The sequence below is a fragment of the Saccopteryx bilineata genome, chromosome 11 (assembly GCF_036850765.1).
Source record: "Saccopteryx bilineata isolate mSacBil1 chromosome 11, mSacBil1_pri_phased_curated, whole genome shotgun sequence".
Taxonomy (NCBI): Eukaryota; Metazoa; Chordata; class Mammalia; order Chiroptera; family Emballonuridae; genus Saccopteryx; species Saccopteryx bilineata.
Genome location: NC_089500.1, coordinates 56596777 through 56615692, shown reverse-complemented (window position 1 = coordinate 56615692; position 18916 = coordinate 56596777). Strand labels below are relative to the sequence as shown.

At 43.9% G+C, this 18916-nt stretch overlaps 1 protein-coding gene across 5 annotated transcripts in view; it reads right to left on the bottom strand.

The window, feature by feature from the left end:
* PTPRM (protein tyrosine phosphatase receptor type M) overlaps nt 1-18916 on the bottom strand; it is an 899870-nt gene that overhangs the window by 101679 nt on the left and 779275 nt on the right. For all 5 annotated transcript variants that reach the window (XM_066246290.1, XM_066246286.1, XM_066246288.1 and 2 more), the window contains 2 exons: nt 6382-6458; nt 2541-2577 (listed from right to left, as the gene is read on the bottom strand). In XM_066246290.1, the coding sequence (XP_066102387.1) occupies nt 2541-2577; nt 6382-6458 (114 nt within the window). The remainder of the gene's footprint in view (nt 1-2540; nt 2578-6381; nt 6459-18916) is intronic.

Genomic DNA, 18916 nt, shown 5'->3' with positions numbered 1-18916 from the left:
TATTATTCTTTATCATATATATTATATTATATATGTATAGAATTATATCAGTACAAAATAGAAAAAAAAAGGGAGCAGAGATGTACAAATTGCATTTGTCTGTTAGTCCATTTTGCTGGCCTCTTAGAATGAGGTGTTGGTGTTTTTATTTTAATGAAGGTGACCCATGAGCGTGACCACACCAGTTACTGCGGGTGACCAGAAATCTTTACACTCTCAATCGGAGACCATCGTTTATATTGTACTTGCAGCATACCATGCAGGTTATACCTCCCTTTGTTATGCTTTGCTTTACTGTACTTTGCAGATGGTGTGTTTTTTACAAATTTATGGATGAACAAAGAGTGGTTTTGGAGATGGAATCTACCAGTGAACGTGCCATGCAGATTGTTAAATGATGTCAAAGGATTTATAGTTTTACATAAACTTAGCTGATAAATCACAGAGGGGTTTGAGAGAATTGACTCTAATTTGGAAAGAAATTCTACTGTGGGAAGAATACTCTCCAACAGCATTGCATGCTACAGAGAAACCATTCTTAAGAGGAAGAGCCAATCAATATTGCAACTCCACTGTAGTCTTATTTTAGGAAACTGCCATCAGCCTCCACCACCCTGATCTGAAAGTGGTCATCGACATCAAGGCAAGACCTTATATCAGCAAAAAAGATTGGGTCTCGCTGAAAACTCAGGTGATGGTTAGCGTTTTTTAGTATGGATATAAAGAACTAACTAACACAGGACTCCTCCAAAGACATCAATCACCTCAGTTTGGAGAGAGCAGGATACAGGAGAATGTGCCCAGGACTGGACGGGGCATCTGTCCTGGTTGGGTCTCAGGTGTGAGAGCCTGACCAGAAGCTGTGCCCTGAAGACCTTAGCAGCTCCAACGAAAGGGCTCAATTCCTGCCAAGGTCAAGCTGGGACTCTGCACGCCACCTTTTTTCCTGACCAGCAAAGCTGCCTTGTAAAGAGCCGTTACTGACTTCGTTTCGGAGGAGGAGACACTTGGAGCTCAAGCAGCTTCCCTAGACAGAGGCGTGGCACCCGGAAGTGGCAATGTGTGGCTGTGGGCTCTGCAGACCTCACACACGGCCACACCGGGTCTGGCTGGGGCTGTCAGGATTAGGAAGGGAAGGCTCTGCCGAGGCTCCACTGCAGCCACACCTAGAATTTCCCACCCCAGAGCTTTGCTGTCCAACATTACCAGTAGAGAATAGCCAGATGCAGCTATTTAAATCAATATTAAAATTTTAAACTCAGTTCACCACTCACAGTAGTTTCTGACTATCAGCAGCCATATATGTCTAGTAGCTACTATATCGTACAGTGCAGACAGACGGACAGTTTCTACCACTGCAGGACGTGCCACTGGACAGTGCTGCTGTAAGTGCTGGAATTCTGCTCTCTGGCTACAACTGCCTCTTCTCCTATCCATGACTTTTCCTGAACCTGGCCTCCTTCCCTCACCCTGTGGGTCCATCGAACACCTCTAACCCCCCTGCCACCAAGCCTAGACCTCCAACCATGATTTTCTTGGCATCCTTGACTCTCTTGTGCCTTGACTTCCTGTGTACAGCCCCCTGCTACTCCCTCACCACTGGCTGGCCACTTCCTTAAGATTTTCCTGCTCTTGTTTCTGGGATATAATGCATTACTAGAAATGATAAAATAATAAAATAGAGACACTGCATGCTCTTTCACTTTACCCGGGTCCTCTCTGCTTCTTAGCCCTTCTTCAGTTCATCTGATATTGACTCACTAACTCATCCCTTATAATGCCTCATTCCTGAAAACCTCAGAATTCTCATGATCTTCATTCTCCATAGAAGGCTAGCCTCACAGCTGGTGGGGAAGATGGTACAAAAACCAGGCCAGGAACTTACTCAATATGTATCTACAGCTTCATTTTGGTTTTCCTTCAGCCAAGGGGACCTACTGTCTGCTTTCCACCCAGGAGTACAAATTTCTTGCTCATCTGTCTCCCAGTCTCACCTCTGTCACAGGCTGCTTCGGGGTCATTACATCTGAAAGCAACCCTTTTCTTCTCCACGTTCCCCTCACATTTTCTCTGTACTCCTCACAGAACTTTTTAAATTGGTATCGTGCGTATTAATATAAGTAGATCACCTCACGTCTCATATCTTCCCAACTCAGCCACAACCAGCGTGAGAAGGAGAGCTTGCTGGATTCAGTCTGTACCTCTGGCAGCAACTGACACAGGTCTTCATATTAATGTGTGTGTGTGTGTATGTGTGTATTCATATATATTTGCAAATACCAGATTAATTCCTTAGATTTAATTCAATAATGGATTGATGAAAACAATTCTTCTAATGATCTCAGCATGAAGTCCTAACTGACCCATCACATTACTAGAACTTCTGATGAATGTGCTGGTGACAAGAACTGCAATAAATGGTGCTTTTAGGAGTGTGCAAATAATACACACTCCTCCTGTTTGAGGGAGGGTGAAGTAGGTACCAATAATATACAATGGGCAAATAACCGAGAAAGATGTCAAAGTTGAAATAAACTTACCTTGGGTAGCAATATAATGATTGGGTCGATGATAGCCCTAAAAATAAATAAGAAAGAATATTTGATAAACTTAAAATTGATAAGCAGCACAGAAGTCACATTAAGTTTGCCTTATGCACACACAGATATCAACAGTCGAGTATCATTGAGTTCCTCTTAATGAGCAAAGGCCCAGCAATTATTACAGTTCTGAAGTTTGCAGAGGAGGCGTGAGTAATTGAATCATACACTGTCTCTGAGATGATGAATGAGCAATAAATACCATCAAATGATGGATTCTCTGAAACAACATGACCGCAACTCTTATTAGAGTGCAAACAGGCTTGAGAATGTGCAATAGCATTTCATTTATGATTGGGTTACTATTGGCAATGCACCAAGGCTTTAACACATTTTCTGTTCTGTTGGTATTGGCAGTTATATCAATAGTAATACCAAACATCATTCCTAAACACTGCTAAGACCATGACACAATGCTTGCTGCGAAGGCTAGGAATCGAAAGAAGCAGAAATCCTACCAGGCCCTTTCCTTTTATCATGACCCTGTGAGAAAGGGGAAAGATGAAAATTGAAACCCCATAAAGAAGGGAGCAAAGACCATTGCAGAATCAATGTCTGGGAAAGGTAAAGTCAACTCAGAGAAAATTACATACAGGTAGCATATAATATCACCACGGACTTCAAAACTCTCCATTTCTGTCCCCTGAGATGACCCAAAATACAGTGCCTAAAGCCACGTGGAAAACAGAGTGAAGGAGTTTAAAAAGAAAATACAGATTTTTAGACACTGAAATACATATCTGTTAGATTTCTTTTCTTTTGCTCTTAAAGGTAAGTTGACAATAACGAGCAACAAAAGCGAACACATTCTTTTGTACAACTGACTTACTGAAGGTCTCAGATAGAGAATCAGGACACAGATTAAATAGGATTATTTAGATGATCAGTCATTTCTTGCTGGCTGATAAGCTCCACAAAGCAAGCCCCTGGTCTGACTGATTTGCTCTGTCAGTGCTAGTGAGGTGCTAGGAGGTAGGAGGAACTCGTTTCTTAAACTTAACCAATCCAGACAGCCCAGGAATGTCCTATTTGCTGAATGCAACAGTCTTCTCCAGTCCTCATCTACTCGACCTATCAGCAGCATAAACACAATTAATCCCCTTGAAGTACTTTCTTCATTGGTTTCCAGGATATAACACTGCCCTGGTCTTCTTCCTGCGTATCTCCCTAGCTACCTTCCTCATTCGTTTGCTGGTTCCTCCCCTTCACGCTGATGTTGAGGTTGGAGTGCCCAGTTCTTGGACTCTTTTCTCCGTCTACACTCACTTCCTTCTTGATCTCATCCAGTCTTATGGCCTTCAGTGCTATCTGTGCGTGGATGAATCTTGCATTCTTACTTCCAGTCCGGGCCTTCCTCTGAAATCCGGAGTTGATATCAGTTGACTACTTACCACCTCCACTTGGTTGTCTAACATTTATTTAAAGCTTAACGCATCAAAAACTGAACTCATTTGCTCCCCACCTCCCGCCTGAATCTGCTCGACCCACAGTGTTCTTCTCAGATAATTGCAACTCCATCTACTAAAGGCATCCTGACTCCTCTCTTCCTCCTCCTTCCCACAGCCAATCTGCCAGCAAATCCATTGTCTCTACTTTCAGCATCAATCCAGGACTTACCATTTCCCACCCTCCAGTGCCCCTGCTCAGCCAAGCCACTGTCCCCTCTCTCCGACTGTTCCCATAACTGTCCAGGAGGTCTCCTTGCTTCTACTCTCACCCAACTGCAGCTCATTCTCCCCTCGGCTGCCAGATCACGTCACTCCTCTGCTTAAAGTCCTCCAATGCCGTCCATCTCACAGTAGAAGCCAAAGTCTTTAAGACCATTCCATTACCTGGCCCCACGATCTATTCCATCTCATCACCTATAACTCTCTTCTCCTTCAAACCACTCCACCAGTACTCGCCAGCTTGTGTTCTTCAAATTCTCCAGACGTCCTCCATACCAAGGCCTTTTCACACTGTTCCTCAGCCTGGAATGCTCTTCCCCCAGATATCTACACGTTTCCCTTCCTCACCTTCTTTGCCCAAATGTACCTTCTCAGGGGAGCTGACTTCAGCCACTCTGTTCAAAAATCGCAGTTCACTCTGCCGGTCTCCTTATCCCCCTGTTACGGCTCTCGTTTTCTATACAGCATATACTACCAGCAAATATACCACAGAGAGCTAACCGACAGATTTCATTCATTATCTCCTTCTCTCGACTGGCTTATCGGCTCCATTGGGTCAGGTTTGTTTTTTGTTTCTCGTATGAATTGTTCAGTTATAACTCTAGTATCTCCACCAGTAACTGACATATAACAGGTGCTCAATAAAATTTTATTGACTAAGTGAATAAAGGGGCCCAGAATATTGACTCTTTTCTATGTTAAAACTAACACTAATTAATCTGGTATTTTCATCATTTTAATGTCTTTCTTCCTCTGTATCTCTACGCACCCATTTTTTAAAGCTCAGTTCAAATAACCTCCGTTACAATGCTTAATCTGACCACATGTACTTCTTCAGTCAGAGTCCTCAAACACTTCTAAATGCTTGCACTATTCCGGGCCAGGACCATGAGCAGGGAACACACGGTGTAGGACACTTTCCCTGTGCTCAGGGGCCCAGTAAGCGTTATAGAAGCTGAAATTGGAGCATGAGGAGGAGTCCTTTGGAATATCCCAAAAGAAGGAGTATCATAGAGAAGATGTTTCTTACTCTGTCTTCTAAATTGTGAGGCCTTGGCGAGAAGGAACCAGGTCTTGCATATCTGGCTACTCATGTAAGATATTCACTCCACATTTGCTGAATTAAAGAATAGGTGCAATGCACTTGACTGAAAATCTAACTAGGATCGAGTATGTCCTTGGTCATTGTCAAAATGCTGCAGGGATCTTCATCTGAGGGATAAGATATGAATTATTCATTATGAAACCATCCCCTGAACCCTGTACTCAAGTCGATAACCAAACTGTCAACCCTTTCCAAGGAACACTCAGAGACGGTGATGCTTGCACTTTAGTAGCATCTGAGCAATACTCAACCAAGAAAATGAAGGAATCCATACACACATGGAGAAGACCTATCCATAGAAGTATCTGTGGACTAGGAAGTAGTGTGATGGCCAAGCAGAGAATGGCTTGGGAACCGTAAGAGGACAGAGATCTGTTTAACGTAAACTTGGGCCATAGAGGTAAAAGCAACTTTCCATTGGATTTTAGTTCACTTTTGATTTCATTCATTCTTCAACTGAAAACATGCTGTCTCCTAAAGAATTTATTCCAATGTAAGACATTAAGTTAACATGATGCAGAATGAACAAAGAAGTAGTCTTCAATTATTAAACAGCCTACATATTTAATGGCATGTCTTACGTGCATTAGAAGTCCTGGTTAACAGCTGCGGACTACTTTGAAGGCAACTTAAAAGCGCAGTGATGACAAGACATGGCAAATCACTGAATTAGGAATTAGAGAGTTTTGTCCTATTAATATGCAAACAGTTTTTTTTAAGATGTCCAATAATCAAAGTTGTTGACGAAAAATGGAAATAACTTTTTCTGAATCCACATAGATTTGGGATAGCAAAAATGACAGAATGTTACAGAACAGTTACCAGAAAACAGGCTGGCTTGAGAAAAGAAGTGACCACGCCATTGCTGGAAAGTTCTATGGCATACAGGGCAATATTAATGTGTTCTCTTCTGGAGCTGGACCAACACATGTCCACCAACCTCACGGTAGACACGCCATATGGTATGTGTGAGAATAGCTGGGCTTACTGGTAGTTTCAAGGTACGTACATCAATATAATTTCCGTTGATATAGTCTGAGTTGGTGTCTCCTTCTAGGGTCTGCAGCCTCACCCGGGAATGGTCATCTGAAAAGAAAAAGGAAAATGATGAACAAAAGCAATCTATAGGGATGCTCAGTGCTTGGGGTAAGCACATTACACGGAGAGCAGCCACATGCATGCTGCTTTAAAGAGAAAGAATTAAATACCACACACTTTCTGAACTCCCTATTCTGCTCTTCAGAGTGGTAAGAATTTGTAATTCTTTGCATTTCACGGTAAATCTCATTAATTTATTCTTTGATCATTTACAGATGTGCAGAGTTGGCGGAGGTCGGAAACTTCTACATGAGAGTCCTGTGAATCACAACAGAATTATTTCCTGGATTGAAAGTTTAGTAACTTCACTAAATCACATACAAGCCCTGAGATTTTGAAGGTTGCCTGTGACATCCACCTTGACAAATGATAGTTATAAACCACAGCTCAGCCTTCTGGGAGGTGCGGACATGGTTCTAACTTCAGTCATTGTCCGTGATTTCTCTAAGCCCTACCTATGTGCCTGAGGGCATAAATAGGCAGAGCAAGCTGTAGCCCATCAGTCATGTGACTACATGTCACTCAATTATGCCAGCAAGCCTGAAGCCATTGGAAAAGAGAATGACAGCACATGCCCGAAATTGGGCTGTTCTAAGGATTAAATAGAAACACAGATGGCCAAGCACGACGTCCACCAGACAGCAAGTACTGGACAGGGGTTGTGTTTGTGTTATTAATTTTCTAGCTTTACATTTTTTTCCTGAATGAAAAATGCCACTGAGACACCTCAATTATTCCTTGAAAAATCTGTATTTTAAAAAGAAAAGTTAAAGAACCCTAAAGGGCATGGTTTTCCTGTTTTGCTCACTGCTCCGTCCCTGACCCCTAGATTAAGGCCTAGAACATAGTTGGTTTCCTCCCAAATTTTTAAAAAATACATTAAAAGGGAAGCTTTTGGTTTTTTTTAAAAAAAGTGATTTAAAAACTATTTTTATATATTAATGCTGTTTGTTTGTTTTTTAGAAGAGGAACCCTTCCTCCCAATGAGAGCTTATACACAAACCCATTATTCAGAAGAGAGAAAAGCCAGCTGTTGGGAAGAGAAGGAATTAAGGTTTCTGAAAGGGGCATGAGAGGAACACTGCAAAAGTTCTCTTCCAGTGGTGCTAGGAGGGTGGAAGGCCCTGCCTCTGAACCGCTAACTCACCTCATCAATTCATTTGGGTGGGGGTCAGAAATGACACCCCAGTTTGAGGCAAGAGCCAGGAGGCTTGTAGGTGACAGACCATTTTATCTACAACCACTGGAGTAAGGGTTGATTTGGACCTGTTCCTTGGCTTGACGTGCTAATGGGTTAATGTCAACATTTCATATGGGTCCCTCAAGTTCAACCCCTGTGGGATGAATGTTCTGTTTCTTTTCAACAGTGTAGGTAGAAGAGAATGTGTCAAGTTTCTAACCTTCCTTCATTGATGGGACTTTTCATTGCCGTTCATGATAGATAGTCATATTGCTTCACGGCAGTACCTTATAACTAGTCAGCACACAACACATTGATCTGGAATATGGTGAAAGTGGGTCAGACAAGGGGAAGGACTGGAGGAAGCCGTGTCCGCCTGCCATGCTCAGGAGATAACATGGGCAGTGGTTGTGAGCCTGAGTTCCGGGGTTGGGTGCAGGTGAGAATTCCCCACCTGTGGTTCCGGACAGGTTGTTTAATCTCTCTGCGCTTTCGTTTCCTTATCTAAAAAGGGGATTAACAGTGCCTACCTCATGGGATTACTCTGAGCATTAAAGTAAAACAGAAAAGAGATCAGATAAAAGTCCAATATGTAGTAAATGATGGATAAATGTCAATTGTTGCTTATCTTGGTGTGCTGCATAAGAGACACTGCATTATTCCCTGACTGGATGGCTCTGTGGGTCAGAGCACTATCCTAATCTACAGGAGGTGCGGGTTCGATTCCCAGCCAAGGCACATACAGAAACACATCAATGTCTCTCCCTCTCTCTCTCTCTCTCTCTCTCTCTCTCTCTCTCTTTCTCTATCTGCTTCTTTCTGTAAAAATCAGTAGTTATGTTAAAAAGCAATTTTAAAAAAAGGAGACACCACAGTTTTCTTTTCACTGTCTTTACAGTTGATGCCAAACAGACCGTAATGCAGGAACAAATGCAGATGCAGTCAGAATTTTTCTCACGGAGACCTGCTGTAAGAACCCGTTTCCTAGATTACATTTTGCTCGAAACCCGAGGCTCCCTGTTCATAGACTGCTTCTGTTGTGTGTGTGTGTGTGTTGGGGGGAGGTGAGTCACTGAGGCACAGGGTATGTGGGGATTGTTATGGCTTTTGTATTTGCCAGGAGAGCGGGTACACACACAGCTATTTCAGAGAGAAATAAGCAATTCTGCTGGTAAAGGCACCTGCGCCTCCCGAATGAAGGATGCTACCATAGAACTGAATCATAGCCACTCCGCGCACATCAGGCTTTTAGTCAGCTCCTCTGGGGGCAGATTAGTTTACCTCCTGTACTCCTGGACTTTCCCTGGGCAGCGTTTTAAAAGGCAGGCACCGCAGAAGAGCCTCGCAATCTTGAGAAGCGGGGCTGTCTTAGGATCTATTGCACCTCCTTGTCAGAATCCCTCTTTCACAGTTTATTTCTCTCGGACCCTCGGGATAAATGCCACCCATTCCCCGTGATTTATCACTGTCGGGCTGCTCAGATTGTTCAGGAATGTTCTCATTAGGGACTTCAATCTCGGACAAGACCACATTCTCATCGCCCATAGACAGTGCCTTTGAAATAGCATCTCCCCATCATCTCTCCCACCATTCCTTCAGTTAACCCCTCAAATGTTTCTCTAATTTAGCTGCTACTTCTCCAAATAGAATAGCTCCACTCCCCTGATGATGGAGCACGATACACACGCAGCGATTTCCCGAGGAGACTGTTTTTTATTTCTCTTTATATGCCTAGTAGTGTCTTCTCTTTATTTTATTTATTTATTTGTTTATTTATTTATTTATTTAGTATTTTTTCTGAAGTTGGAAACGGGGAGGCAGTCAGACAGACTCCCACATGCAACTGACCAGGATCCAACCGGCACGCCCACCAGGGGGCGATGCTCTGCCCATTGGGGCATCGCTCTGCTGTAACCAGAGCCATTCTAGCGCCTGAGGCAGAGGCCACAGAGCCATCCTCAGTGCCTGGGCCAACTTTTGCTCCAATGGAGCCTTGGCTGCAGGAGGGGAAGAAAGAGACAGGAAGGAGAGGGGGAGGGGTGGAGAAACAGATGGGCATTTCTCCTGTGTGCCCCTGGCCGGGAATTGATCCCGGGACTCCTGCATACCAGGCTGATGGTCTACCACTGAGCCAACCGGCCAGGGCCTCTTCTCTTTATTTTAAAGTTGGTTCTACTAGATTATAAACTCTTGTGGTCTGGGATCACCTACTGTCCCTTCTAAATATAGTCGTTCCTCGCCATATCACGGTTCACTTCTTGCAGTCTCACTGTATCGCGGATTTTTAAATTGTATATATCTAATTTTGTATTGCAGATTTTTCACTATATCATGGGATTTTGTGGTATATAGGTACTTTTATGTATTTATTATTTTAATTATTTTTTGTGGTAAAATAAGCAAAATGAGTGTGGGAAAGGTTAATAACAGTGTGGGAAAGGTTTATAAGAGTGTGGGGTTTATAAAGCCTTAAAATATACATAAATAATAAAATAAATATAAAGTCGCTACCTCATGGGCTTTTGCCTATCGCGGGGGATTCTGGAACCTAACCCCCGTGACAGATGAGGGACCACTGTATCCCCAAGAGCCCAACCCCCTGAGGCCAGAGAGCCCGATCCTGGCCCAGCCAGCACTTTCACGTGCAGCGGTCCCACCTAAGACACAGCAGGTGAGCACAAAGTATGCACTTCTCCACCTGCTTTTGAAGACAGTGTCATCAAAGTCACTAATCCAGTGTTAGAGGGGCAAGTGGTGAGCCACTGGCATTTCCCAGGGTCCTGCTTAGTGGTTTTATAATTGTTTGCTGTACAACAATCTATTACACTGCATATGGATGCAGTACACCCCTTTCTGTACCTGTGTTTCACTATTTAAAAAGAAAAGAGTTCACGTTGAGGACACTATGCTAAGTGAAGTAAGCCAGTCACAAAAGAATGAGTACTGTTTTATCCCTTACAGAGGCACCTGGAGTCATCAGGTTCACAGAGACAGAGAGTAGGTGGGGCCAGGGTTTGCAGGACGGGATATGGTGAGTTTAATGGGCACAGAGTTTTAGTTTGGGAAGATGAAAAAAGTTCTGGGGATGGATGGTGGCGATGGTTGCACAACAATGTGAACTTATTAACACCACTGAACTGCATACCTCAACATGCTTAAGATGGTAAGTTTTATGTAACATGTACTTCACCACAATTTAAAAAATCGAGAGTCCACTCTTTCCAACTCTCCCTTGTAGAACATCTCTTCGCGATCCTCTCTGATCCCAGATAGCCTAGGACAGTGGTCCCCAACCTTTTTTGGGCCACGGACCAGTTTAATGTCAGAAAATATTTTCATGGACCAGCCTTTAGGGTGGGACGGATAAATGTATCACGTGACCGAGACAAGCGTCAAGAGTGAGTCTTAGACGGATGTAACAGAGGGAATCTGGTCATTTTTAAAAAATAAAACATCATTCAGACTTAAATATAAATAAAACGGAAATAATGTAAGTTATTTATTCTTTCTCTGCGGACCAGTACCAAATGGCCCACGGACCGGTACCGGTCCGCAGCCCGGGGGTTGGAGACCACTGGCCTAGGAAGCAGCCCTTTACCAGGCAGGAAGGGCACCTCACTGACCTTGCAGTCGGAGACCCTTGCGAGCTCCTCTGCTGGGCTGCCTCTCCCTGGGAGGGCGGGGCCCCCTTCCCTGATGAAATAAAAGCACAGGTGGCAGTGACTATAGCTTGCTACTAGCGGACAACTGTCCTACAGTACTCATGTGTACTTAGCAGATATGTTTGAGAATCATTGCAATGAGGTTTGTGGGGTATATTTTCTTTGAGTGATAAAATGTGTGGCATATAGTAAGAATTAAGAAAAAATGAGCTGTCACTCATATCATTATTATTGCCAATGACTCCATTCAAGACCTGATAAATTTTCACCTGGACTGTTTCTTTCTTGACTCCAGACCTCTTCCTCTCTAGTGAATCCATGCTGATATATTTTCTAAAACAGACTTTATTCTATCAACACCTAGTTTAAACCATTCAGTGATATCAACAGGGAAATGGTCACCAGTGGTCTTAGATCCAGACAACAATAGGCTATGATATAATCATTACAAAACGATTACCCTACCTGTGCCTGGAAAGACCCGTGACATAGGGTAGTGTGCAGTAGAGAGGTTACAAAGTAGCACACACCCTAAGAGTGTATTTACATGAAATGTGCTGTGGATTTGCACATGCGTATATGAATGTGCGGAGGGAAAACTGAAAGAACACGGTTTTGGCTGGGTGTACGGGGTGGAGTGATAATCACTTTTGTCTTTGTGATCTTATTATGAACTACTTCAATTGTCTATGCAGTTAGTACTATCTGTATTACTAGGAAGAAAATAATAGATCTACCTTTATTAAAAAAAATAAAAATAAAAATAAAGAAAAAAAATAAATAAAGCCATAAACTTCAAAGCATAGAACAAAAAAGAGATTTGAAGAAAATAAAGAAAAAAAAGGAGGGTTTGAATTTGGTTGATGAGGTTCTGGAAAATTTTTTTCCAAATTTTCTTTACTGCACAATTTTTCTTTAATGTGTATGAATTGCTTCTATGTATATTTGGGTATAAAAAAGCCTATTTAGCCATGGATGACTGGAATATGATCAAATCCAACTCAAGTTTCTATTGTAATTACAACTCAATGTTACCCATCAAGAAAGGTAACAAAATCTGACAGTTTGAGAAACAGTCTGCACATAGGACTTGTTGCCATTTCTCTCATTTCTTCCAAAAAAGCCTTTATTATATGAATTAAGGCAAACATTATAGTTTTCAGGTAAGAAACAGGCATATAAAAACCTATTATAAAGAATAACAAACCCCTGGTCACTGATAAAAAATTGTAATCTGCTGGTGTTTTTCGCCATGTATGTATGCATCCATGCACACATATATTCGTGTATATATGTAGGTGAGTATGTATGCATTTACGTATGTATTTATGAATAAGTTTGCATGTATGTGTTTTTGTAGGTGTGCATGCCTGCATGTTTACATTCATATAATAGAAGTGGGATCATTTGAGATTTAAAACAGGTCTCTATTCTAAGTCCCTAAAACATGTTACTTATGCCTCTTTCTTCAAGTAACATGTTTAAAATACCGCTGAGTAGCTTCAAATTAAGATTTTCATATTAAACAAAACAGATAGGGGTAACAAAGAGGCTGGCGTGCCTATGACCAGACATCACTACAGCAGCAGAAGGGGAGTATGTCATTAATGATCTTTCACCTCCAATCAACTCGCTCCTTCTGCTAGATATTGATGACATATTTAAGGTAAATTGGAATCACAGTGCTCTAAGTAACACTTGCCCTCTGAGAGGAACTCTAAACTAATTTTAATTACAATTGATCTTCAAATAATCTGCCGCTACACTGGTTTTGTGGTACAGGCTGTGGGAAAGCCTGGGTGACCTTTGGGAAGGGCCTGGTGTCTTCCCCTGGGTGACCCCACCCCAGTCTGGTTTCCCCGCCTGTACCCACCTGGGTGCACAGGCCACACAGGCTCTGAGCACAAAGCAAATAGAGAACCTCTGAGTGTAGTGGTGGCTGGCTCGTGCTAAGCTTGATTCTTGTTGTCAGTTCTGGGTGTTAGTCATTAGTCTTGCCTTGTGTCTCTTCTTTACTTAGACACTTTGTCAGAGATTCTTACTCATTATTCTTCAGAATCCTGGTGGGACCCTTAATTTTCATTTTGCCTGATTTTTCTAGATTTACTTTTTGACTTTCTAAATATGGTGTATCAATCTGTTTCTGCCTTATTCTTATCCACCTGAATTTTAATGTCTAAGTTCTCCCTGCTAGTCCATTCTTATGTAACAAAAGTCCTGTTCCTCCTCCTCCTCCCTTAACCTGTCTTTATATCTAAGCCGGGTCACGGCAGTAGTAAATATCTCAAAAGTGACATTGTTACGAGTCACTCAATTAGCAGAGAGTAGCACACTGCTATTAAAACAAAATCCTGGCAAGAGTGGTCTTCAGTACCAATAACCAGTTTGGGTTATTGGTTAAAAGAATTGGATGGGACAGACTGGGTCAAAGCTTTCACTGTCCTCTTAGTTACTTTGCCATTAGCTGGAAAAATGCAGTAAGAAAACATGAGTAACCCGATCAAGATGAAAACCAAAGCTCACAAGGGACCCTCTCCCTTCCTCTGCAGGAAGCCGTCTGTCCTCACTGTCTTAGCTTCACTCATTTGCCTTCTCAACCCGTATTCATTCCATTCAAAGCAGCTCTTGCTAAGTTCACAAATGAGCCTCAAGTTGTCAGATCAGAGTCTCCTCTGTGCCACCTCTCCCAGCGGGACTGCCAACATGCTCTTTGCTCGGTGGTGCAATGTTCCTTTGAACTGTGAGGCAGTTTCGTTTCAGCATTTCTCATTGTTCAGCCCCTCTAGCGTCGCGATGCCCTCTATGCTCTGTCCACAGAAAATCTTACCATCCCAATGGTTTCAACCACCACCTAAATGCCCCAGGATTCATTAATTTATATTTGGGCCTAGATCTTTCTCTTTTGGGTTCTAGAACAGTCTACGCAACTGCTTACTTGATGTCTCATTTGAATGTTTCAAAGGCATCTCAGTATGTCCCCAGATTCACCTTGTGAGTTTCCCCTGCTGCCACCAACCTCATGCCCACCTGTGAACTCCCCTCCAAATCTGACTCCCTTCCAGGGATGCCCACCTAAGTAGACAGTCCATTCTTCCATCTGTCCATTCATCCAACTGTCCATCTATCCACCCACACACCCATCCTCCAGCAAGCCAGAAACCCAGGGGTCACCTCTGACTCGTGCCTTCTTATCCCACATCCTGCCCATTCAGTTGGACCAATCACATCTCTCGACTCCACCTACTTCTGTCTGGTCCATGTTATCATTCTTCTCACCTGGGCTACTGACTCTCTTAACTAGTGTCCCCTTCCAATTAATATTTTACTTTACAGTTAGATCACATTTTCCAAAGGCAAACTTAATTAACACTCTCATCCCTTCTCCTCAAAACAAAAACCCTTTAATGAGGTTTTTTCTTGTTCTTATAATAAAGACTAACATTCTGAATCTTCCCTAGAAGGTCCTGCAGGTCTGCCTTTGACTTCCCTCCCTCTCTGGCTGTCTCTCCCTCACTCCTCCCAGCTCTGGCCCCCCCCTCCTTCCTTCAGCTCCTCAAACTCCAGCCTCCCCTCACGTGAAGGGTCCGTCCACAGTGGAAGTGGCCTTCTATCTCACGTCCTCAGGGGAACCTTCTCACACTTCCGGACTGAGTCAACGTGGCGTTTCATAGTACCATGTACCTCTTTGTGGCCCTGAACCTTATTTCACTGACTTGTGTAATCACTTAGTTCATGTGTACAATGATTTACTTTTCTCCTCTCACCCACAAGGAATGGCAATTTCCTAGGGGTCAGGGTGTGTCTGTTCTGGCTCACTGCGGCCACCCGGCATTGGCACATTGCCCACCTCTCCCTTTGGTCACACGCACTCTGCTCCAGGGACATGGCTCTTTGTTGACCCCGACAGCACACTGGGCCCGACTCCCTTCCTCACCTGCGGCAGGTATGGCTTGCACCTTGTCCTCTCAGGGAGACCTTCCCTGACCACAGTTTAAAACAGGGGTCCCCAAACTTTTTACACAGGGGGCCAGTTCACTGTCCCTCAGACCACTGGAGGACCGCCACATACAGTGCTCCTCTCACTGACCACCAATGAAAGAGGTGCCCCTTCCGGAAGTGCGGCGGGGGCCGGATCAATGGCCTCAGGGGGCCGCATGCGGCCCGCGGGCCATAGTTTGGGGACCCCTGGTTTAAAAGCTGCGCCTTTGTCGCACCCACCTCTCCCCTCCTCAGCTGTGACTTTGGTTACATGTCTTGCTCTCTAATCTACACAGTATACAGTTTACTCAGGTTGCTCCTCTGTTGGGCCCACGTGTGTGCTAAGTGCTATTTGAGAAAAGAATTCTGCTCTGCTGCCTGCTCTCTCTCTGACATCCACCATAGTGTCTGGCATGCACTAGGCGCTCAATAGATATCTCTTGAGAGAATTCCTCCAGGTTGGCACGGAGCCTGGCACATGTCAGACCAATATGTCTTTGTTGACTGGACCGAAGAACGGGGAGGGGAGCCTGTGAGAACCTGCAGGTCCTGACTACTATCTCCAACTGCCTTCCCCCGGGAAGGGGGGCCCCTGGATTTAAGGGGCTGCCATTAGCTGGGAGACTTGGTGTATGTCTTAAGCTCTGAGGTAATTATAATTAGAAACTGCTGAGAGTATCAGGAAGGCTATGTTTGTGTGTGTGGTTTGCTAATGATAGACTGGGTATTAGGTTATACTTGGAAAGGGCTAGCTCAGCAAATTTACAGTGTAAATAAGAAAAAGGTTTAACTTACTCAAGAGCAAACATCACTAAACAGTTTTTAAGCACCACTGAAAGCATTTTATATTCAAACCCTGTTGCAAAAACAATGAGCGTGATCATTACTAGCACTTACGTTCTCTGCAAAGCACTAACGAGAATCTCTAAGGCGTGCTGACTGAACCCCCCGTTGTTCATCCCACTTAGTGGCGTTATTCCCAAGGCCTTGGTGCTGGGAAGCAGGCTTCCCGGATAGTGGAATCGTCTCTACACAATTACAGATGTTTTTCTCTTCTTCTCTATGACTTAAGGAAACGGCTGATAAGAGTATATACATGAGCGTGATTTAGATAAGTACTTTTATTCTTCAACTCCTTCCACAACTCGAGCAATACTGAAGGTTTCCTTTTATCTTAATTGACAGAACTGAAGACACACAGTCTCAGATGAATCAGAGTGGCCCTAAGCACCACGGTGCCTTCATCAGACTCACTTGGGAAGGTCACGCCAGACTGTGGCCACCGCACAGTGAAATAACACTCAGGCTGTGTGAGGCCTGGCACCAGAGAGCTCTGGTATGTAAGCCAACAGCCGTGCTATTTCTGCAACCCTAGTGAAGTTGCATCCTAGTTAGCCGGGGTGGATTACCAACAGTATCTAAGGGTTTGGAGATCCTATTTTAAAAGCATGAATAATGGTTTGGCAGGCGGTCTAAGTTATATTTCGGGGTGTGCCGGTGTGGAGCTTTATATAGAATCATATTAATAAGTAGGGACAGGTCTAAAGGAACTTTAGGAAACAGAAACTAGAGCAGGGGTCCCCAAACTACGGCCCGCGGGCCGCATGCGGCCCCCTGAGGCCATTTATCCGGCCCCCACCGCACTTCTGGAAGGGGCACCTCTTTCATTGGTGGTCAGTGAGAGGAGCATAGTTCCCATTGAAATACTGGTCAGTTTGTTGATTTAAATTTACTTGTTCTGTATTTTAAATATTGTATTTATTTCAGTTTTGTCTTTTTACTTTAAAATAAGATATGTGCAGTGTGCATAGGGATTTGTTCATAGTTTTTTTTATAGTCCGGCCCTCCAACGGTCTGAGGCACAGTGAACTGGCCCCCTGTGAAAAAAGTTTGGGGACCCCTGAACTAGAGGGAACGCTAACTATTTGCAGCAACATGGAGAAACCTGAAAGGCCTATGCTAAGTGAGTAAGATGAACACAGAAAGGAAAGCATGCACAATCTCACTCATACGTGGAATCTAAAAAGATTAAGCATACAGAGACAGAGTGGAACAGTGGTTACCCGGGGCTGGGGTAGGGAAATGGGGCAAAGGGTACAAAGCTACAGTTTGTGGGGGGAATAATTTTAGAGCGCCGATGTGCAGCCTGATGACTACAGTTAATAATACGGTACTGAACCTGGGAATATGCTAAGAGAGTCGATTTCAGCTGCTCTCACCACACACACACACACACACACACACACACTGCAACTATGTGTGGAGAAGATATATTAATGAGCTTGACTGTAGCAATCATTTCACTATGCATATGTATGTTAAACCATCACGTTATGCACCTTAAGTATATACAATTTTTATTTTAAAAATACATGGAAAAGGAGAAAGTGCATGTGCGCACAGGGAGAGAGGCTTCGGGACCCACAGAGGCTGAGAGGTCCAACGAGTGAACTGGGCAGAGGCGGGGCAGGAAAGTCTCTCTCTCTTTAGAAACGTCTCCTGTTCACGTCATCGTCTCCAGAGAGGCACAGAAACAATGTGTCCTGAGGAAGAAACACTGACCCGGCCCAGGATGGGTAGGGTGGAGAGCAGGTAAGAGCTAGAAAAGCCGCCCCAAGATCAGGAATAAAGGCTGCAGCCAGATAAACGCCCCAGAAATGGAGCCGAGAGTCCCAACACCAGAGGCTGGGTCGCCCTGCAGTCTTGCTAACAACTAGGGAGCCTGCAATTACCTGCAGTTTGGAACCTGACACTTCCAAATGCTGATCCTTTTCCCTCCCTCCCTCCCTTCTTTCCTTCCTTCATTTCTTTTCTATTTTAAGTGACCTACTGAGTCTGCTAAGCTGAAGAAGGGTAAAGAGTAATGCAGGAGTAATAAAGAAGAAAGAAGGGAATTTCTTTGTCCAAGTAACAGTAATCCGTCTTATTTTAGCTCCGTTCCATAACACGTGGTGTCCTTAGGAGGCTGTGATGCTCAGTAGGTTTATGACTACCCCAGTCACTTGGCTAGTCTGTGGTAGGACAAAAGCTCCACACAGTATCTTCTGATTCCGAATCCTCTGTTCTTTTATTGTGCCCAAAGGTCTTTGCTTATGAGACAGCCCCCTAGTCACTGTCCCTCTCCTAGGATCTCATGTGCCTCCTAGTCTGGTCTGTCCAAAGAGTGTAAATTTGTGGGGGTGGAATCTTTCCACCCCCTTTCTGTCTCTGACAACATTCTTCTGGACACACAGACCACAGCACATCCACTGATGACATACATACACACATGGGCTGATGACGTAGTCGGTCCTAGGTGTGGGTGTGGCGAGAGGGAGATATCTGTGGTGATATAAATGTACCCTAGGTGGCAGAAAGGACGGGCTCTCCTGGCGGGGTCTGTTCTCCACCTGTGAGCCCACTCCAGCCCATCGCCTGATTTGAAAATAAAGTTTTAGTGGAATTCAGCAGCCCATTCATTTATGCTTGTTGATTGCTGCTTTCAGCAGCTGTGCTGAGAATGGCAGGTCTGCAGTGCCTAAAATACAGTGTGTCTGTAAAGACATGGTGCACTTTTGACCAGTCACAGGAAAGCAACAAAAGACGATAGAAATATGAAATCTGCACCAAATAAAAGGAAAACTCTC